The 23,068-nt window shown below is 42.1% G+C and overlaps 1 protein-coding gene across 1 annotated transcript in view; it reads left to right on the forward strand.

Moving 5' to 3' along the window:
- Positions 1-571: 571 nt before the first annotated feature.
- RAB38 (RAB38, member RAS oncogene family) overlaps positions 572-23,068 on the forward strand; it is a 38,136-nt gene continuing 15,639 nt past the window's right edge. Inside the window, exon 1 of the mRNA XM_039342949.1 lies at positions 572-1,221. Coding sequence (XP_039198883.1) covers positions 1,011-1,221 — 211 coding nt within the window. The 5' untranslated portion in view covers positions 572-1,010. The remainder of the gene's footprint in view (positions 1,222-23,068) is intronic.

Consider the following 23,068-nt stretch of genomic DNA (forward strand, 5'->3'; position numbering starts at 1 on the left):
CAAATACTGGAACGCTGCTATCAGGTCACCCCTGTTCCTTCTTCAAAATGCAAAAATCTACAGCAGTCCCATAGACGCTAACAGGATAGTTACAGGGAAAGAAACAGCCTCCTCCAGACTTCCCTCACACAAAACTATTCACACACGCAAAGATCAAAAACTCTTGACACTCTCAGAAACTCCCTCAAAGACCTAAAAAGGACCCATGAATTTAATCGAGATGAATTGAAATAAAATTAATCAAACAGAACTGAACTCTCTTGGGCAATAGGAGAGAGGGAAGAATCTGTCCCATTCAATAGGTCACCCACTTAGACGAGTAGGAGTGACATGATAGCAGAGTTCCAATATCTCAGGGGCTGCCCCAAAGAAGAGGGAGGCAAGCTATTTTCCAAAGCGCCTGAAGGCAGGACAAGAAGCAACGGATGGAAACTAATCAAGGAGAGAAGCAGCCTAGAACTAAGGAGACAGTTAGAACAATTAACCAGTGGAACAACCTGCCTCCAGAAGCAGTGAATGCTCCAACATTGGAGGGTTTTAAGAATCTGAACAGTTATTTGTCTGGAACGGCATAGGGTTCCCTGCCTGAGCAGGGGGTTGGACTAGAAGACCCCCAAGGTCCCTTCCAACTTTTAAGGAAAGGGTGCAAGAGCCCGGCCGAGTCAGGAAGGAAGGAAGGAAGGAAGGAAGGAAGGAAGGAAGGAAAGAAAGAAAGAAAGAAAGAAAGAAAGAAAGAAAGAAAGAAAGAAAGAAAGAAAGAAAGAAAGAAAGCCCTATGGTCGGAATCCCGAACCGTGAAATGTGATCTCCCAGAGGGGGCTGGAGAGGCGGGGATTCCTTGGCGGCGCCAGATCCCGGGAGGGAGCGAGCGAGGCGAGAGAGACCGCTGGGCCGCCCGCTCGCCTTCTGTTTCGGGTCTCCCTCTCTGCCTTCGCCGCTGCGCGCTCCGAGCCTTCTTCCCGTTTCCCGCCCGGCCAGGCTGAGATCCGCCGGAGCAGCGGCGGGGAAAGATGCGCAAGCAGCCGCCGGGCCAACAGGAGCACCTCTACAAGCTGCTGGTGATCGGCGACTTGGGCGTGGGCAAGACCAGCATTATCAAGCGCTACGTCCACCACAACTTCTCCCCGCATTACCGCGCCACCATCGGCGTGGATTTCGCCCTCAAAGTACTCAGCTGGGACTCGGAGACGGTGGTGAGGCTCCAGCTTTGGGATATCGCCGGTGAGCTTCCCCGGACGCGGCGGGGAGGGAGGGAGGCCGCTGAAGCTTCGGGACAAGCGGAGCGCACGAACAAACTTTGCTCCACGGGCGCGTCTTGCTCTTTTCTCCCCCTCCCTTAGCTGGCTGGTTGGTCTAGGGCAGGGGTAGGCAACCTTGGCTCTTTTATGACTCTGGACTTCAATTCCCAGAATTCCTGAGCCAGCCAAGCTGAGGAGAAATGGAGAGGTTGCCATGCTGAGCCATGCTGGCTCAGGAATTCTGGGAGTTGAGGTCCACGAGTCATAAAAGAGCCAAGGTTGCCTACCCCTGGTCTAGGGCAGGGGTCCTCAACCTTGGCAACTTTAAGAGTTGTGGACTTCAACTCCCAGAATTCCTCAGCCAGCTTTGCATAAATGATGTCCTGTTTATTTGCTGTAGAGTTGCATGCTGTGTGAGCACAGCAAATGGCCTGTTAAAACTAGGATTAAGGTTTAGTTGGCTATATCAACCCAGCCCAGTTCTCTGAGCCTTGCCCCTAAGCAAGGAAGCATGATACAACAAATTGTATAACTCTCTCTGTGAGCCCTGAATCCACTGGGTCTTATGCCCAAGTAAACCTATATCGTTTTTAGTATTTGAAGCCCTGTTTTTAAGCTCAGGATAGAACTCAGAAATCAAGGGTCATCTCGTCCAAGTTGAACCGAAAGTTGAGAAAGTTTGGACTTACTTCTAAAAAAGCGAAGTTAATATGGCAAAGTTTCGGTGGAAAGCATTCTAACTCAGCACTATCACAACGGAGCCCAACATTTCTGTCGCTAAGTGAGACTTTTGTTACCTGAGTATTGACCCATTTTACAACCTTTCCAGCCACAGTTGTTAAGTGAATCACAGCAATTGTTAAGTTAATAGCACAGCTGTTAAGTGAATCTGGCTTCCCCGTTGACTTTGCTTATCAAAAGGTGAGATAATAAAACTCAGAATATTTTTTCTGAACTCTGTTGCAGAGGAAGTCAACAGATGTTTCAACCAACACTCTCCCGACAACTAATGGTCAGGAATTTCAAGTAACAGTGATACAGTAGTGGCCAAAATTGTGGAAACCTTTTGGGAAAAGTGTACAGTAGAAATGCCACCTTTGGTTAAGTTTCCACCCATTTTTCTTCTAATTTCTTTATAACTGTAGTCTTGTTCACCTAATAATTCTACTTTGCATCGTTTTCTGGGCAACCAGTCAACTCTTTGCACCATGACTTTAATTTTATTACGTTTTACAAGCTCACTAAATGAAAGAACACAAAAAAACCCAACCAACTGGATAGCGATCACATAACACACTGACAAATGTCCTCCTCTCGGCTTCAATACATGACATCAATAACTGAATCCTACTGTGATCTGATTGGCTCATTGCCAAAACAAGATGACACCTGATTGGCTCTCTAAACACTCATGCTCATTGGCTACAATCAGATGAAGGAAAGCTACCTGATATCAACCTAAGCAAGTTGTGCTTCATTTTTCTGGTTATTTGGCTATAATTGAACAAACTTTGTTGCATTACATTCTTGATTAAATTATCTTTCCATTGATATATAATTTTATGGTACTACTAAAAAAAGTGGTGTTATTAGCCATCAAACCTCAAAAATACACTTTTCCCAAAAGGTTTCCACAATTTTGGCCACTACTGTATAGTTCACAATTTTTAAAAAAGCAACAGCAATAGCACTTAGATTTATATACCGCTTCATAGAGCTTTACAGCCCTCTCTAAGCTGTTTACAAAGTCAGCATATTGTCCCCCAACAATCTGGGTCCTCATTTTACCGACCTCAGAAGGATGGAAGGCTGAGTAAATCTTAAGCCGGTCAGGATCGAACTCCTGACAGTGAGCTGAATTAGCCTGCAGTACAGGTAGTCCTCGACTTATGACCACAACTGAGCCCCAAATTTATGTTGCTAAGTGAGATATTTGTTGTGAGTTTTGCTCCATTTTAGGACCTTTCTTGTCACCGTTGTGAAGTGAACCACTGCAGTTGTTCAGTTAGTAGCATGGTTGTTAAGCAAATCTGGCCTCCCCATTGACTTTGCTTGGTGGAAGGTTGCAAAAGGGGATCACGTGACCCGGGACACTGCATAAAGATGAACCAGTTGACAAGCGTTTGAATTTTGATCACATGACCTTGGGGATGCTGCAAAGGTCATAACTGAAAAATGGTCCTAAGTCTCTTTTTTCAGTGATATTGTAACTTTGAATGGTCACTAAATGAACTGTTGTAAGTCAAGACTACCTGGACTACATTCTAATCATGGTGCTACCACGGCTTCTGTCAGAGTCACTGTCTGTAAGTCCTAAGAGGCCGACATTGGCAAACCACTTCCAAAATCTTGCTAGGAAAACAGCAGGGACTTATTCAGGGAATCCCCAGGATTCGATAAAGACCTGAAAGCACGTGCTCACACACACGCATGCATGCATGCATGCACACACGGCCACCTTATTTGTGGAACAAACGATTGACTGCTCCTTCTTTGCCGGTGCTGCAGTTGTTTACTTTCTCTAGACCAGGGGTAGGCAACCTTGGCTATTTTATGAGTCGTGGACTTCAACTCCCAGAATTCCTGAGCCAGCCATGCTGAGGGGAAAGGGAGAGGTTTCCAAGCTGAGCCATGCTGGCTCAAGAATTCTGGGAGTTGAAGTCCACGAGTCATAAAAGAGCCAAGGTTGTCTACCCCTGCTCTAGACTTACATACAATAAAGTAAGACTTAGAGAACAAATTCCAAATGTCTTCCTGGAATTAAGGGATTGTCGGTCTTTGTGCTGGGTTTTTTTTGGGGGGGGGGGCATTGATGATATTAGTTGCACTTCTGCCAGCCTTGTTTTCGTATTTCATACATTCAGCATTGTTCAAAGTCTGTGACTCCTTAAGCTCAGGAATCTGGTGCTGCCTAACTCAGAAAGCGGATGTATTTTTTAATTTTATCCTCTTCTTGAGTTGTTCCGCCAAGAGCATGCCACCCATTGTACCAGTGCTTCCTCTTAAATCAGTAGGTTAAAGAGAGGAATCCAGGGTTATATTTTGCTCAGGGCAGGAATGGGCAGCCCCCAAAAACTTTCTGTGCCAACCCCTCCAACGTCATATAGGTGGGATACAATCAAACCAACGAAAGAAAGATATTAAATATAGGCAAAAGTACACAGTGCGGATGTGGCACTTGGACACCTTAGTTTTAGAAAGGATCACGATAAAATTACACGGATAAAGGTTTGCAAAATCTAGAATACCCCCCGATCTGAGATTTTTTTTAAAAAAAAATCATTTCTGAAGCACAACTACAGGTCCTGTAGTCCTCGACTTATGACCACAAGGGAGATCAAAATTTATGCTGCTAAGTGAGACATTTGTTAAGTGAGTTTTTGGCCCCCTTTTACGACCTTTCCTGCCACAGTTGCTAAGTGAATTACTGCAGTTGGTTAGTTAGCAAGCCGGTTGTTAATGCATTGATTTTGCTTGTCAGAAGGTCACAAAAGAAGATCATATAACCCCCGGGACACTGCAACCGTCATAAATATGAACCAGTTGCCAAGCCTCTGAATTTTGGTCACGTGACCGTGGGGAATGCTGCAAAGGTTGTAACTTCGAAAAATGATCATAAGTCCCTTTTTTAAGTGCTGTTGTAACTTGGAATGATCACTAAATGTTGTAAGACGAGGACTACCGGTATTAATAATTAGAATAGAATAGAGCTGGAAGAGAGCCTGGAGGTCTTCTAGTCCAGCCCCCTGCTCAAGCAAGAGAACCTATACCGTCTCAGACAAGTGACTGTCTAGCCTCTTCTTAAAAATCTCCAGTGATGGAGCCCCCACGATTTCTGGTGGCAAGCTGTTCCACTGGTTGATTGTCCTCCCTGTCAGGAAGTTTCTCCTTAATTCCAGATTGCTCCTCTCTTTGATCAGTTTCCATCCATTGTTTCTCGTCTTTTCCTCTAGTGCTCTGGTGAATAACCTGACCCCTTCTGCCTTGTGGCAGCCCCTCAAATACTGGAATACTGCTATCATCTCTCCCCTATTTCTTCTTTTCTTTAGACTAGCCAAACCCAAGTCCCATAGCCGTTCTTCGTATGTTTTGGTCTCCAGGCCTTTGATCCAGGCCGTTGCTCTTCTCTAAATTTTTTCCAAACTCTCAACATCTTCTTTATGATATCAACATCTTTTTTTGTGAATTATATCTAGGATGAATTGTAGGCCTAGATGGGAACGCAAATGCAAAGGGCAGCTTCGTAACCTTTCTTTGCCCCAGACTGGAGTATTTGGAATCCGTAACTTCATAATAACGTTGAATAATTAGCAATGAAAGGAACTGTAGCTGTAGAGAATGTCTGGAATTCATTAGAGTGCCAACCTCCTCAACGTTGCATTTTTTTAAAAAAAATTTAAAAATGGACACAAAAACTAAAGTAAGAACCTTGTGGTTTTACTAACTCCTCTGTGTGCGTAGAAAAGAAGTCTGTAGCGAGTCACATGCTGCAAAATCATAAGAGGTGACTTTGAAGTCAACCGTCAACGCTTTGGAAATAATTGCCCAAAAGCAGTAGATTTTAATGAGCAGCACAACTGCTGAATTATATCACGAGGAAGAAAGAATTATAGTATTGTATTTTTGAGGGGGAAAGTATGCTAAGAAATTTTAACACGTTAAGAGATAATGTTGGGTTTCTTTCAAGAAGCAAGATCTTTCCAAAAGAAGTCGTGTAGAAGTCTATGCCTCTTGTGAATATGAATATTCGTCAGTCCTTCGAGAGACACCAGGCTTGGAAAATAAAGTTATGGATGCTAATACAGATAGTCCTCAACTTATAGCCACAATGGACCCCAAAATTTCTATCAGGGTTCTACACCTATACCTAAAATATACAGTTGTGGAATGATCTCAGAAGTTCTCTATCCAGAGAGCAAGAGTTCCAAGAAGCGCAATGGATGTTCACTGCTAAGGACTCAGTGATGGCGAACCTTTTAGAGACCAAGTGCCCAAACTGCAACCCAAAACTCACTTATTTATCAGCGGGTGCCAGGTGGGCGTGGCCCACTGGGTGGGTGTGGCTATAGTGATCATGGCAGACTGGGTGGGTGTGGCCAAGGTGGGCGTGGTCACCTCGATGTTGGTTGTGGGGAGGGACACCTGTGGGGGCCGGGCACGGTTGGGGGAGATCCAGAGGGTCTCTGGCAGTTGGGGCGGTGGGCAGGAGGCTCGTCCTGCGGGGTGAGGCGAGGCAAGGCGAGGCATGGCAGGGGTGTTATTGCCGCAGGGCAAGGCGAGGCAGAGGCCGGGATGGCTGCTGCCTGACACCATTGGCCCACCACACAGAGGCCAGTGAGCGCATGGGGGCCAACAGTGTCCGTCAACAGCCATAGCCTGCCAGCCCATCAACCGATGCTCTCTGGGGCTCCACAGTCCACCGCCAGCAGTTCAGAGAAGCCGCCTTTGAGATGGACGGACAGCCGACAATTGAGGAAGCGATGCAGTGGGTTGTGCCCAGGAAAAGGAGAGCATGCGAGGCCAGGAGGGATGGGATGGGGGGGGGAAGGAAACCAGCCATGCTGGGATGCATCCGGCCATGTGGAATCTCGCCGAGTTAGTGGGCAGCTGGTTGAACAGGGACGGTTGCCATCTTCGGGGCATGGCGTGCGTGCCCACAGAGAGGGCTCTAAGTGCCGCCTCTGGTACGCGTACCATAGGTTCGCCACCACTGGCTGAGGTAGTCCTTGACTTATGACCACATTTGAGTCCATTTCCTTTGCTAAGTGAGACCGCGGTTCAGTCAGTTTTGCCCCATTTTATGACCGTTCTTGCCCCATTTATTAAGTGAATCACTACGTTGCTTGTCAAAATGGTCGCAAAAGGTGGTCACATGACCTTCGGGACTTACAGCGACTTTTGTAATGGCTGTGGCTTCTTGCTTTTAATCTATAAAGAAGGTAAGTTTGCATTGCGGTGACGAGATCAAAATCATTTCACATGTATTATTGTATTGTAAATTCTACAGGGGCCCCAGGCCTGCTTATACTCTGCTTGCAGTATGTGCACTTCCAGTAAGGCCAGACAATTTATAAGTGAACCATTTCCTGGAAGATTCAAAACTCTTTATCGCTTGTGCAGTAGCCGAATTCTCTGTTGCTGAAATGAAGATAAGGCGTAACCGTCACAGAAATAACCACTTCTATTCTGTTTATCACTTTAGATTCAATAATGCTAACTGTATCATTTCAAGAGGTATCTGTATGTACACATAACATCATAGACTCTATTATTTTAGAATTACATTTGCATAGGTCACGTTATTCACCAAAGCACCAGAGGGAAGGATGAGGAACAATAGTTGGAAACTGATCAAAGAGAGAAGCAACCTGGAATTAAGGAGAAACTTCCAGACAGTGAGGACAATCAACCAGTGGACCAGCTGGCCTCCAGAAATAGTGGGTGTTCCATCACTGGAGGGTAAATTTATCATGGTTGAAGATTGGCTGGCAAATAGGAGTCAGCTAGTTGAACTAGTTCAGAGATTAATTTGGATGACCCGGTAGGAGTTCCAATCTAGAATCTCATTGCTTATTTTTGAATTAGAGAGCCAATTTGTCTAGTGGTTAAGACACCTGTCTAGAAAGCAAGAGACCGTGAGTTCAAATCCCACCTTAGCCATGAAAGCCAACTGGGTGACTCAGTCTGGGCCAATCACCAGGAGACTTGAGTTCTAGTCCTCCCTTAAGCACGAGAGCCAACTGGGTGACTTTGGGGCAGTTCTTCTCTCTCAGCCCAAAATAAGAGGAGGAAGGGGGATTAGGTATGTTCATCATCTTGAGTTATTTACAAAGTAATAAAGGAGGATAAACATCTAATGGATAAATAAAAATAGTATTACCCCTTTGAGTTAGGTCAGTTCTATATTTACTAATCAAAACGAATACTTGGAGTTAGGTGTGATGGATATGTTTGCCACCTTGAGTTATTTGTAAACATGATTAAAGGCAGGATGCAAATAAGTAAGTAAGAAATGTAAGTAAGTAAGTAAAAGTTAAAGAATGGGCCCATATTTTTAGCCTAGGGTTCTTGGCTGAATTTTTTTTATTGCATTTGTCCTTTTAAAAAAATTCTGCCTAGGTATTTTAATCTCTGAGGCTCACATTGAAAACAGCAGCTGTAAAGTCTGAATTGACTCATTTTCCATGCTTGATAGTTCCTTCTTTAGAAACAAAGATCTCCAGGAAGCCCAAATTCCTATACAAACACTCAAAGAGGTATTTAAAAATAGGAGTTGGGTTAAGTATCTTGGAGGATACTCTTTGGAATGCAAATTCAGCGGGAGAAGATAGCCACAATGCTATCTCAGTTACATCCCCTTAATCATCATATTTCTGAAAGTGGACAGTTTTTCTTTCTGAAATCTGACCGGAGGGAAATGCAAAGGCATATTGCAAAATGCCCCAAGAATTGAGACCAAATTTTAATGCATGGAACAGAGAATCTCTAATGCAGATCACTGTGTCTACTTTTCGGAACTGTGCTTTAAAAGATTTGAAAATTAGAATCCACTTCAAGGAGATCAGTAAGGAAAGTGATATAGAAAGTGGGATTTGTGAGGAGAGGCTGAAAGAAGTAGAGGGTTTGTTTAGCTCAAGCAAGAGCAAACGTTATGAAATATTGGGTGGTGTTCAGTAGAATAAACTACTGTGATAAAATTGGTTAGGAGAGAGTGATACCACATGTCAAAAATGCCTAGTTTATAGAGGCCTGGATAAAGAAGGACCTTCTGTTTCCTTCCATCTATCATGTCCTGGTCTCAAGGATGGTTAACAAGAGAAGGGCGGGAACCTTAAAGGGCTGTATTGTAAGGAGAACAGATGTAGGAAGGATAGAATCAAGATCACATGAGGTGTTAATACCACTTTACAATGCCTTGGTAAGGCCACACTTGGAATACTGCATCCAGTTTTGGTCACCACGATATAAAAAAGATGTTGAAACTCTAAAAAGAGTGCAGAGAAGAGCAACAAAGATGATTAGGGGATTGGAGGCTTAAACATATAAGGAACGGTTGCTGGAACTGGGAATGTCTACTCTAGTTTAATGAAGAGAAGGACAAGGGGGGACATGATAGCAGAGTTCCAGTATCTCAGGGGCTGCCCCAAAGAAGAGGGGGCAAGCTATTCTCCAAAGCACCCAAAGGCAGGACAAGAAACAATGGATGGAAGCTAATCAAGGAGAGAAGCAACTAGAACTCAGTAGAAATTTCCTGACAGTTAGAACAATTAACCAGTGGAACAACCTGCCTCCAGAAGTTGTGAATGCTCCAATACTGGAAGTTTTTAAGAAGAGACAGCCATTTGTCCGAAATGGTATTGGGTTTCCTGCCTGAGCAGGGGGTTTGACTAGATGACCTCCAAGGTCCCTTCCATCATCATCATCATCATCATCATCATCATCATCATTATTATTATTATTGAGTAGAAACCAAGAAACTGAGTTCTGGACCTGTTTTATGTGTGAAAGCTGGCTGGTGACTTTTGGCCAATCACCAGGAGATTGAGTTCTAGTCCCACTTTAGGCACGAAAGCCGGCTGGGTGACTTTGGGCCAATCACCGGGAGACTGTGAGTTCTAGTCCCACCTCAGAGGGTTGTTGTGGGGAGAATAGAAGGAAGAAGGAGGAGTACATATGTTCACCACCTTGAGTTATTTTCAAAGTAATAAAGGGGGCTAAACAGGTAATAAATAAATAAAAATAGTATATCCTCTTTGAGTCAGGTTAGTTCCATATTTGCTAACCAAAAATAATAATTTGAATTATTGTCTTCTTCCTACAGTTCTTCTCTGACATTTATATTTTGCAGTTTCATAATCTTGCATATGTAGCGTATAAGGCTCTGAACTCTTAGGGTCTTATTTGGACCTTGTTTGCCCAAAATAGATTTGTTTTTGTTCCAAAATATTTAGAGAACTTTAATAATAATAATAATAATAATAATAATAATAATAATAATAATAATAATAAAAGTTGGAAGGGACCTTGGAGGTCATTTAGTCCAACCCCCTGCTCAGGCAGGAAACCCTATACCATTTCTACTCCTTTTTTTCAGCATAATGATTTCTAAGAAAATTTGAGAGGACGATGCTGAAAACATGGATATATTGAGGTTTCACCAGGGCACAAGGAAGCCATCGCTGCAAGGATATGACTGACTAACACAGGATATATCTACTCCTCAAATGATCCCATCAGTCATAAGCAAAGCTTGAGTTTAGCTTTATCAATGGGCAGCTTTGTTATAAAAGAAAAAAATCTAAAGCCACAAAGTTAATTATGGAATTTCAAAATCATGTGAAAAGTTATTTTCCATCTGCTAAAAAATTATGATATTAGAATCTCTGATATTATCTGTGAATGAAAAGACTATGATGTCCTCAGATGCACTGGCTCTTGACCTATTATGCTTTGTGGAGGTTATTTTACATGAAAGAAAAGAAAGAGAAAGAAAGAGAGAGAGAGAAGAGGGAGGGAGGGAGAGAAGGAAGGAAGGAAAGGAAAGGAAAGGAAGGAAGGAAGGAAGGAAGGAAGGAAGGAAGGAAGGAAGGAAGGAAGGAAGGAAGGAAGGAAGGAAGGAAGGAAGGAAGGATGGTTCTCACTGTCAGGAAGTTTCTCCTAGTTCCAGGTTGCTTCTCTCCTGGACTAGTTTCCATCCATTGCTTCTTGTCCTGCCTTCAGGCAATTTGGAGAATAGCTTGATGATGAGAATAGAATAGAGTGGAATGGAGTGGAGTGGAGTGGAATGGAATGGAATGGAATAGAATAGAATAGAATAGAATAGAATAGAATAGAATAGAATAGAATAGAATAGAATAGAATAGAATAGAATAGCAGAGTTGGAAGGGACTTTGGAGATCTTCTAGTCCAGCCCCCCACTCAGGTAGGAAGCCCTATACCATTTCAGACAAGTGACTGTCCAGTCTCTTCTTAAAAGCCTCCAGTGATGGAGCGCCCTCGATTTCTGGAGGCAAGCTGTCCCAGTAGTTAATTATCTTCACTGTTAGGAAGTTTCTCCTTAATTCCAGGTTGCTTCTCTCTTTGTCAGTTTCCAACCATTGTTTCTTGTCCTGCCCTCTGGTGCTTTGGAGAATAGTTTGATGCCCTCTTCTTTGTGGCAGCCCCTCAAATGCTGGAACACTGCTATCACGTCTCCTCTATTTCTTCTTTTCTTTAGACTAGCCAAATCCAAGTCCTGCAGTCGTTCTTCATATGTTTTAGTCTCCAGGCCTTTGATCATCTTAGTTGCTCTTCTCTGAACTTTTTCCAAGGTCTCAACATCTTTTTTGTAGTATGGTGACCAGAATTGGTTGCAGTATTCCAGGTGTGGTCTCACTAGGATTTTATAAAGTGGTACTAATACTTGGTGTTATCTTGATTCTAAGCCTCTGTTTATACAGCCCAGGATTGTATTAGCTTTTTTGACTGCTGCTGCACATTGTTGGTTCATAGTCAAGTGATTGTCCACTAGGACTCCAAGGTCCCTCTCACAGTTGCTGTTTTTGAGCCAGGTCTCGCCTAATCTGTACTGATTATCTTTGATTTTTTTTCCTGCCTATATGTAAAACTTTGCTTTTCTCCACATTAAAACTCATTTTGTTGGGTAGGGCCCATTGTTCAAGTTTGTCAATATCTTTTTGGATCTTGAGTTTGTCTTCTGGGGTGTTGACTATTCCTGTCAGTTTGATGTCATCTGCAAATTTGATGAGCTCTCCTTCTATTCCCTCATCTAAATCATTGATGAAGATATTGAAGAGAACTGGGCCTAAGACGGAGCCTTGTGGTACCCCACTGCTTACTTCTCTCCATGTGGATGTAGTGCCGTGGAGGACTACTCACTGAGTACGGTTTGTCAGCCAGCTACAGATCCATCTGATGGTGTTGTTGTCTAGAACAGATCAGAACAGAACAGAATAGAGCTGGAAGGGATCTTGGAGGTCTTCTAGTCCAGGGGTGGTGAACCTATGGCACGGGTGCCAGAGGCGACACTCAGAGCCCTCTCTGTGGCACGCGCGCCGTCGCCCCAGTCCTAGGCCTTCAGTTGGTTTTATAAAACCTTTTCACTTTAGGCCTCTGCCGCCATGGGCAAAAAAAAAAAAAGGTTCAATCAGTCAATTTCAACTTCTCACGGGAAAAAAAAGATCTTGCAAAGTTGGAATTGATTGATTGAACTTTTTAGCCCCATCCAGTCTGCCATTACCACCGCAGCCATGCCCACCCAATGGGCCACGCCCACCCAATGGGCCACACCCACCTGGCACCTGATGATGCATAAGTGGGTTTTGGGTTGCAGTTTGGGCACTCGGACTCTAAAAGGTTCGCCATCACTGTTCTAGTCCAACCCCCCACTCAAGTAGGAGGATCTATACCAGTGGTTCTCAACCTGTGGGTTGGGACCCCATTTGGGGTCGAACGACCATTTCACGGGGGTCACCAAACAACGCAGTCCGCCATTTCCCCCCCCCCTTTTCCTTAGCTGTGCTACTCCCTTTTATTCTATTGGCTTTTGAAAGCCAATAGAATAGACTCTCTTGAATAGAGTCTAATTCTATTGGCTTTCAAAAGCCAATAGGAATTGTCCAGGCTGTCTCTGCCCTGCTGAGCCCGCCAAAAGTCCCATTCTGCAAACGGTGCTGCATCAGTTGAGTAGTCCTCGACTTACGACCGGTTGAGTAGTCCTTGACTTATGACCGATTGGGGGGGTCGCGGCATTAAAAAGGTTGAGAACCACTGATCTATACCATCTCAGACAATTGACTGTCCAGTCTCCCATTTAAAGAGAACCAGCTCCTAGGAACTGGTGAGGTTGGAACTGTCTGTTTTCTGCAGGAGTTTCCCTAAATGGACGACATGATGCTGTCAACCCTCAGCTCAGGTCCCTTCTAGTCAGACCGATAGCAACTCTAATTATTTATGTCTGTTTCCATTATCAAAAGCATTGATTAACTGTGTCAGTACCACCAGGAGCGATTCCTCAAATGATTCTGTTGAGAGGGACGTATGTTTTTTTTCATTTATTTTGACGCCGGCTCTTCAAATGGATTGCAAGATGAGATTTTGCCAAGTAATAGCTTTTTCGGTGATCTGTTGTAGCATAACTGCCTGTTCACAGCATAGGGGATCCAAGTTGGTTTATTTCATTATTATCATTATTTAAAAAGGGTTATCTCTCTCATTATTTCATGCAGTGAAATGACACATGTGGGCTCTCTCTCTTTCTCTCTCTCCCCCCCCCTCACAAACACACACACACACAAGATGGGACATATTATTATTTTTTTATTATTAATAACAACAACAATGTTGGAAGGGACCTTGGAGGTCATCTACTCTAACCCCCTGCTCAGGCAGGAAACCCTATACCATTTCGGACAAATGGCTATCCAGTCTCTTCTTAAAAACTTCCAGTGATTCTGGAGGCAGGTTGTTCCACTGGTTAATTGTTCTAACTGTCAGGAAATTTCTCCTTAGTTCTAGGTTGCTTCTCTCCTTGATCAGTTTCCATTCGTTGCTTCTTGTCCTGCCTTCAGGTGCTTTGGAGAATAGCTTGACTCCCTCTTCTTTGTGGCAGCCCCTGAGATACTGGAACACTGTTATCATGTCACCCCTCATCCTTCTCTTCATTAAATTAGACATACCCAATTCCAGCAACCGTTCCTTATATATAATCAGTCCCCTGATCATCTTTCTTGCTCTTCTCTGTTATCTTAGATCAGTGGTGGCGAACCTAAGGGCATGCGGGCCATAGGCGGCACTTGGCGCCCTCTCTGTGGGCACTGCGCCATTGCCCCAGCCCCGCCTTCCCCCACAGTCCCCTCCTCACCAGCAGCCCCCCCCGGAGGAGAGTCACCCTCGAGCACAGCCCGCATGGAGCAGCGCAGCCAAGCACATGGCAGCAGGGACAAGACTCCACCCTCATACCCCGTCACACATAGACGATGCTGCGGGGCACGGGCAGAGGGCATGGCCGCCATGATGCTGCTGGGCCGCCATGGCGATCTACTACGGCGGGCCGTGGAGTTGGTGGGTGATCCTGCAGGTGGATGGGGCAGGGGCATAGCAGGGGCAGGGTGGGGGGACAGAGCGGGGGCAGAGTGGAACGGACAGGGGTCAGGGCGGTTTTTGGGCACTAGGACTCTAAAAGGTTCGCCATCATTGTCTGACATCAAACTATCTTCAGTCAGTTGGGTTCAATACCAGTGTAAAGCTATGAATATGTCTGGCTTTAGGACCTCTGCATGCCTTTAGCTTGCCTACAGAGCGGGGAAGGGAGATGGGGGGAGAGAGTGGAATCCACAGGTGGTTTAGCATGATGAGAAGGCTGGAGAAGTGAAAGTTCTGGTTTGGAGAACCAAGAATGCTTCTCATAACAATTATTGGATGTTTGGTGAGCATGTAGAAAAGCACAGGTGTATTGGCATATGGTCTGGGAATGGGCAATAGAAATGACTATGCAAAACATTCAGTACAAACCTGAGACATTGCTGTTAGGAATACTTGAAAAAAATGTAAGTAAAGTTGACACATATTTATTCATTCACGTGGTTACAGCGGCAAGGATATTATTTGCTCAAAAATGGAAAGGTACGGATGTACCGAGTGGGGAAACATTAATTCAGAAAATCATGTATTGCGCAGAATTAGACAGGATAACTAAAAGATTAAAAAATGAGGATGAATCAGACTTTTATCAAATATGGAATAAATTTTATAGATGGTGGGAAAAAAAATGGAGGTCATTGTAATGAGAAAAGTCAAGATTGAGATTAGAATGATGTTACTGTAAAGAGATTTATTTGTAATTAATGTAAATATGGACTGAGATGTCTGTCAAATGTTGATTTACCATGTTCAATGTTTTTAATTCCTTTTTTTTATTCAATAAAATTTTTAAAAAAACCCAATTATTGGGAATTCTATTGGACAGTGTGACGGACTGGTCAGAGGAGAGGAGAAAGGAGGAGAGTTACTCTTTTAATTAACCGCTTCGACCTTTCCCTTAGAGCCAACTTTCCCTTTCTAACTTGCCGCTATGATTCAGCCCATTAAAGATAACATTAGAGGACTTTTTGACTCTGGTGTGTTTCTTGGTGGGGATTTCAGTTCCCAGCACTTTGTTTTATTGTCTCTCATACAGCTAAGTCCTTGACTTATCACAGTTCATTTAGTGACCTTCAAAATTTACAAAGGCGCTGGAAAAATAAGTGACTTATGACTGTTTTTCACACTTACAATCGTTGTAGCATCTCCATGGTCAGGTGATCAAAATTCAGATTGACAGCTGGCTCGTATTTATGACATTTGCAGGATCCCGGTGTCAAGTTTTGCAAACTTCTGACAAAGTCAATGGGGAAGCCGAGTTCACTTCACAACTGAGTTACTAACCCAACAACTGTGTTGACTCACTTTACGACTGTGGCAAGACCGGTTGTAAAATGGGGCAAAATTCACGTAACCACTGCCTTGTTTAGCAACCTAAATTTTGAGCTCAATTGTGGTCGTAACTTGAGGATTACCTGTACTTTCTTGGCATTACCTGTACTTGGTAATGGACAAGTACATTACCTTGTACTTACAGGATTACCTGTAATTTCTTGACTAAAATTAGTGAAAAACTCCCCAAATGCATATTCTTACGTCTACATGTACATGAAATGACATCATCGGAAAGTCTGTTTTTTTCAATCGCAGTATTGTTCCAGCAAATTTTTATTTTCGAAAGCATACGCTAGCAATAAGGTAGAACTGACAACAAAATGCTTTCTAGATTTCATCAAAGAAATGCGTGACAAGTCATGGGCTCTTCGGAGTGCAAGGGTTGTAAGCAGTGGTGGGATTCAAATATGTGAACAACCGGTTCTCTGCGTGGATGCCGCTTCCGGAAGTCCGTTCTGAGCCTGGGCAACAAAAAATTAGCTACCGGTTCTGCCGAAGTGTTGCGAACCGGCTGAATCCTACCCCTGGGTTGTAGATTTGAAGGAACTGGATTGAAGCCCATTGCTGGAATCAGAAAATAAATTGAATGATAGTAAGGTGACCAACCATCCTCCTTTAGGGAGGACAGTCCTCCTTTTGTAAGTTCTGTCCTCCCTTGAAAAGTGTCCTCCTTCATGTCCTCCTTTTCGATATTTGAAGACTAGTCTGCAGGGCTTTCCCCCCCCCCCCATAGAACGCTCAGAACAGCGTTCTGGCACCTTTTTTTTTTGATGTTTTTTTTTTTTTCAACTTTTGCATGAGCTGTGCTACTCCCCCTATTGGCTTTTGAAAGCCAATAGGAATTGCTGCTGAGCGCGCCAAAACACCTGGCTGGCCAACTTTGCTCATGCAAGTTGTCTGTATTATTGTTGCAATGAATAAAATGTTTCTTTTATTTACGATATTTTTTCTTCAATCTATTTGTGTCCTCCTTTTCATTGTAAAAAAGTTGGTCACCTTAATGATAGGCTATGGAGGAGAGTAAGGAAGAGAAATTGACATGTTCACAGTACAAAAAAGCTTGATTGACTACTGTTGTGAAAACTGAAACAAAAACCAGAGCACTCAAATAGCTGGGCAATATGTCTTTCTGAAGCTATATCTCCTTAATGGCTGGAAATGCATGTCAGTGGACGAATGCCTGAGTTTTGATCATGCAACTGTGGAGATGCTGCGACTGTGTGATTGTAAGCATGAGGACAGGTTGTATGTCACTTTTTTCAGTGGTGTTCTGACTTTGAACAGTCGCTAAATAAAGAGCTGTAAGTTGAGGACCTTGTGGTGATGGGGGAGAAGCACCTGGTTCTGAGTTGATTTCAGGAGCAGATGCTAGTAATTCAAGAATTAGAGCTGAGTTCAGCCACATCAATCATAAAACTTTTTTAGTGGTTTTGCTTCCTTCAGCTGGACAATATGCTGATGTTCTGGATAAGGACATTGCTCAGGTGTGCTGGCTGTTTTTCTGAACTCTGCTCAAATTAGATTTGAGAAGGTCCAACCTTGAACATAAATAGTGAGAGCAAAGAACGAGATGGCTGGCCTTTGAATTGTTATTGTCTGTGTATGGTGTGGCAGTAGGTAAATAGAAGTATAGCAAATATCTGATATGGTGTGAACCTTTCTCTAGACAATCTCCACAAAGCATTCTCGAGACTTTGAACAAACATTTCAGCCAGTCCATTTGTAGCTAAATAATATGGGTATCGGTGTTATAATTTTGGTTCCATTTCTTTTTCAGGTTGGTAATTATCTGGCTACTATCGGGTTGACTATCACTCAATTTTGGTAGTCTTCAACTTACCACTATCTGTGTAGTGACTGTTCACAGTTACAATGGCACTGAAAAAAGTAACTTACACCCAATGGTGGGATTCAGCCAATTCACACCAGTTCGGCAGAACCGGTAGCTAATGTTTTGTTGCCCAGGCCCAGAACAGACTTCCAGAAGCGGCATCCACACAGAGAACCAGTTGTTCACATATTTGAATCCCACCATTGCTTACAACCGGTCCTTGCACTTATGACTACAATCACACAATCAAAATTTGGGTACTGGGCAATTGCCATGTATTTATGATGTTTGCAGCATCCCAGAGTCATGTGATCATCACATAGGGCAGGCATGTCAAACTGCCGGCCCGGAGCTTCCGGTGGGAGGCGACGGCGATGGCGGCTAGCTTTTAGCCGTCCAGCTGGGGAAGTGTCAGAGCCGCGGAGCGCAGCGCGCATCAGCTGGCCCGCGGCTCGGAAATCCCTTCCCGGGCAAAGGGAAGGGACAGAGAACGCAAGAGTAGAGGTAGAACCCCTGAACCCCCTCTGGATTTATTTCTAGAGGGGGTGAAAGGAGTGTTCCCTCGGAGCTCTTGCTGATCTCCGCCTCCCAGCTGTTTTTGCTTCCTAGGAAGCAAAAGAAACCGCCGCTTCTATCTCCGTGTTTACAGCATTTTGGTGAGTAATTTTTAAACGGACGGAGCAGTTTAAAGGATTTTTTGTTATATTTTAGGTGTTTATTTTTTTATCTTTTGATTTTTACTATTTTTCCTCCTTTTTTTGTTATACTAGTGAAAGGATTTAAGATGGCGTTTTGAAACTGTCGGAGTTTTTTTTCCTTTCTCTTTTGTTTTACTTTCCCTTTCTAAGGATTGTTTTTTGCTTCTGCTTTTGCTTTTGGTTTAGAATTTTTTCTTTTGAACTGTTTGCTCTTTTACTACTTATTCTTTGGATTTACTCTGGACTTTTAATGACTATAGTTTGTCTCTTTTTAAAAAATTTTTTTTTTTCTTTCCTCCTCCCTTTTTGGCTGGAGGGGAAAGGGAAGTGACAATTGTGCTTTTTAAAATGGCTTCAAAGAGGCAGCAGCCTTCCTCAGCACCCAAGGTTATTTCTTCTCCTATAACTTCCACTGCACAGCTACAACAACAATCTAAACATGTACCACCGGCTCAGCCACCACCCTCCCCTCCTCTACCGGGACTTTCAGTACAAGAGGTTAGAGGCATAATGGGAGAGATTGTAGTTCAAATGAGAGAGGAAATGAATCAATTTGTTTCACAGATTAAATCATAAATTAAATCTGATCTCAAAGAAGAGATAACGGGGATAAAGTCTAAATTGCAAGAAAATAATAATGAACTACGACAAGATATATTGGCAGCTGTTTCAGGGTTGGCTACTGTGGTGGTTAAGCTCGACGCAAGGCTTGAGGAAGTGGAAGACAAAGTTGACTCTTTGGATGACAAAATTCAAGACGTGGAAAGGAAGGTGGACTCCTCACAAGAAGATAGTTTGATGTTTCAGTACAGACAGATGGAGTATGCCCTGAGGATTAGAGGCCTCAAGGAAGATATCAATCAAGATTTGGTGGAGGTGGTCCTTACTGATCTGGCGATGGCCTTGGATATGGATAAAGGAGAATTACAGAGAGAAGTGGAAAAAATTTATAGACTCAACTCCTGGATTGCTAAGCAGAAGAATTTGCCTAGAGATGTGGTGATTTACTTTACAAAGAAGTCCCTGCGGAATGAGATTATACAAGCCTTTTACAACAAAAGATTTCAGATTGCCGCCCAAGATGTCCTCATTCTAAAGGAAATCCCATCCAAAATTTTAAGAAGTAGAAAAGACTTTGCTTTTTTAACCAATGAGCTTAAAGCTAGATCGATGCCATTTAGATGGGAAATTCCGATGGGTATTGTTTTGAGCCATGCTGGGACACGCTACAGATTGAACACAGTTGATAAAGCTAGAGATTTTTATACTTCGGTCCTGGGTGCAGGCTCAACTTCATCTGGTCGGAAATCTTTGAGTGGTAAGGAAGTTGAGCAGCAATCTGAGGCATTAGATTTGGTTTCCGCAGGGATGATAGAAGCGGCAAAGCAACGCCAGACGGAGGCTAAAGAGCAGAGGATGACTCGTGCAGCCTATAAGCCTAAAGAGAAGGAGCAACGTAAAAAAGAGCCCAAAGAGAGTTCTCCTGGAAGTGCTTCACCGCCGGTGGGAGGAGCAAGACCCAAGAGTTATGCAACACACGCAGCTCTGTCAGATTTTGATGGTGTCTTCTCCAGGCTGCGTGCCAAGGGAGATGGCAAAGTTTTTGACCTAGAATGTTAATGGATTGAATTCTCCTCAGAAACGGAAAAAAATCTTTTATTATTTGAAGCAACATACCAATGATGTTATTTGTTTACAGGAAACTCATATTTTACTTAAAGACCAGAAATATTTAGTTAATGCTCGTTTGGGATCTCATTTTATATCTCCTGCTCCTGGGAAGAAAGGGGGAGTTGTTATATATGTTAAACAAAACCTACAAGCTTGTCTGGTAGAATCAGATCCCCAGGTGAGATATGTGATGATTGAACTTGGTATATATGGTAAGAAAGTACTTATAGTTGGACTTTACGCTCCAAATCAACAACAGGAACAATTTTATAAACAGTTACATCAAAAAATAACTTTGCTTGATTATAGATCAGTGGTATTAATGGGTGATTGGAATGGTGTCTTAGATACACTAAGGGATAAGAAAGGGTCCTCTCCTTTTCTTAAACAAGCAAGGCTACCTAAAGCCTTTTTTGACATGAAAGAAGACTGGGAATTAAGGGATTATTGGCGGGAACGTAACCAAGAGGAGAGAGACTTTACTTTTTTTTCTGATAGACACCAATCTTTTTCAAGACTTGACTTTTTCTTGATTACCACGGACTTGTATAATAAAGTAAAGAATGTAAAGATTTTTCCTAGATCACTGACGGATCATAGTCCAGTTTGGATGGAGCTGTTTCAAGAGAAAGAGGAAAGAAGATCCTGGAGAGTTAATGAAAATTTGTTTAGACAAGAAAAGAATGTTCAAAAACTAAAGGAGTGTTTAAAGGATTATTTTGCTTTGAATATGTATAAGGGGACTTCAATGTCAATGGTATGGGATGCAGGTAAAGCATTTATGCGCAGTGTTTTGATAAAAATGAATAATTTTTATAAGCGAAATCAGATTCAGAAACGTAGAGAACTTGAAGAAGAAATTAAATTAAAAGAAAGGGCTTTGATTTTAAATCCTTCTGATGAGAGTATTAAAGAATCTGTAAAGTTATTAAGGTCACAATTTAATATGTTGATAGCAGACCAAGCTGCAACCAACTTATTATTTATGAAACAAAAGACATTTTGTAATGCCAATAAGCCTGGGAGATGGTTGGCTTATCAATTAAGAAAGAAACAGAGACAAAGAATAATAGAGAAAATAAACTATAAGGGTAAATGAGTTTCTCAGAAGGAATTGATTAAAAAATCTTTTTTGGATTATTATCAAAACCTATATAAATCTACTAATATACAAATGCTAGATATAAATAAATATTTAGCTGAGGCAAGTTTTCCAAAACTGACTGAGGATCAGAAATATGAAATTAATGGTTTAATTACTAAGGAGGAAATTACCTCAGCAATTCAACAATTGAAATTAGGGAAAGCACCGGGTACGGATGGGTTAACAGCTGTTTATTACAAAGTTCTAATAGAGGAGATGATCCAACCATTACATGATCTTTTTAATGGTATTTTACAGGGTTTAGAGGTTCCTCCTTCATGGCGTAGTGCTTTTATATCATTGATTCCAAAGGAGGATCAAGATCTTACCCTACCAAAAAATTACAGGCCTATATCTCTTTTAAATGTGGATTATAAGATATTTGTAAAAATTTTGGTTAATAGGCTTATGAGGGTGGTGCATCATCTTGTGCATAAAGATCAATCAGGATTTATAACAGGAAGGTATATGAAAAATAATGTCAGACAAATTATTAATTTACTAGAATATTTAGACAAGAATAACCAAGTTCCTGCAGGGCTCATATTTTTAGATGCTGAAAAAGCATTTGATCAATTGAATTGGCATTTTATGTTAAGAGTAATGGAAGAAATGAATTTTGGTGAAAAGATATTACAAGCCCTTACGGTAATAGATCAAAAACAAACGGCACAACTTATTGTTAATGGAGGTTTGTCGGAGGTTTTTACAATAGAGAAAGGTACTAGACAGGGGTGTCCTTTATCGCCATTGTTGTTTGTTTTAACATTGGAAAGATTATTGATCAAAATTCGAGAGTCTCAGGAAATTAAAGGAATATATGTTAATAAAAAAGAATATAAGTTGAGAGCTTTTGCGGATGACTTGGTTGTTACTTTGTCGCAACCTGATTATTCTGTAGTAAACTTATTACAGTTGATTCATCATTATGGTTTGGTCTCGGGTTTTAAGATTAACGTAAATAAGACTAAAATTTTACCTAAAAATATGTCGAGTCAGGAGAAGCAGATTTTGGTCAACTTGACGGGTTTTGAGATTGTTAATAAGGTAAAATATTGGGGGTGATGCTGTCTGTTTCTAATGCAAAATTATTTAAAAATAATTATGAAAGGTTGTGGGTCAGGGTACAGAAGGACTTGAAGAATTGGGAAAAGTTGCAATTATCCCTCATGGGAAGAATTGCAGTGATAAAAATGAATATTCTACCCAAGTTTCTTTTTTTGTTTCAAATGTTACCAATTTTGAAAAATGAGATTAATTTAAATGAGTGGCAGAAGGGTCTCAACAAATTTAATTGGGCAGGGAAAAAACCAAGGGTTAAGTTTAAAATTATGCAAGACTTCCGTGAGAGGGGTGGACTTAAGGTACCAAATTTGAAATTATATTATGATGCGGTGGTCTTAACATTAATTAGTGATTGGGTAAATTTGACAAATTCTGAGATACTTTACTGAGAGGGATGGGATTTACTTTATGGGTGGCATGCCTATTTAATATTTAATAAAAAAATAGATTGGGCTTTTAAATCTCATATTTTAAGAATTTCTGTACTTAGGATTTGGAGAAAATATTATAAAAGTGATTTTAAAGTACCATTATGGGCTATACCTTGGCATGCGATAGAAGGAATAAAAAGAGGGGTTAAAATGGATATGGTGTCTTATAGACATTTACTTAAATGGGATGGACAAAACTGGCAATTAAAATCACGGGAAGAATTAGCACAAGAAAATTTTACTTATTCTTGGTTCCAATATAGGCAACTATTAGATAGATGGAAGATGGATTGCAAGGTGGGTTTTCTTAGAGAAGATGAAAATCTTATTAAGCAACTGAAGGATCAAAGACAAACCCACATTAAGAGAATTTATGGGGTTTTAGTTGAATTGGACTCAGAAACGGAACTACTTAAAGATTGTATGATTAGATGGGCGCAGAATTTTGGTGAGCCAGTTTCATTGGACACCTGGGAAATTATTTGGGTGAGAAATGTCAAATTTACTCAAGCACA

This window comes from Crotalus tigris, unplaced genomic scaffold (assembly GCF_016545835.1).
Source record: "Crotalus tigris isolate CLP2741 ecotype Arizona unplaced genomic scaffold, ASM1654583v1 scf7180000017828.1554129, whole genome shotgun sequence".
Lineage (NCBI taxonomy): Eukaryota > Metazoa > Chordata > Lepidosauria > Squamata > Viperidae > Crotalus > Crotalus tigris.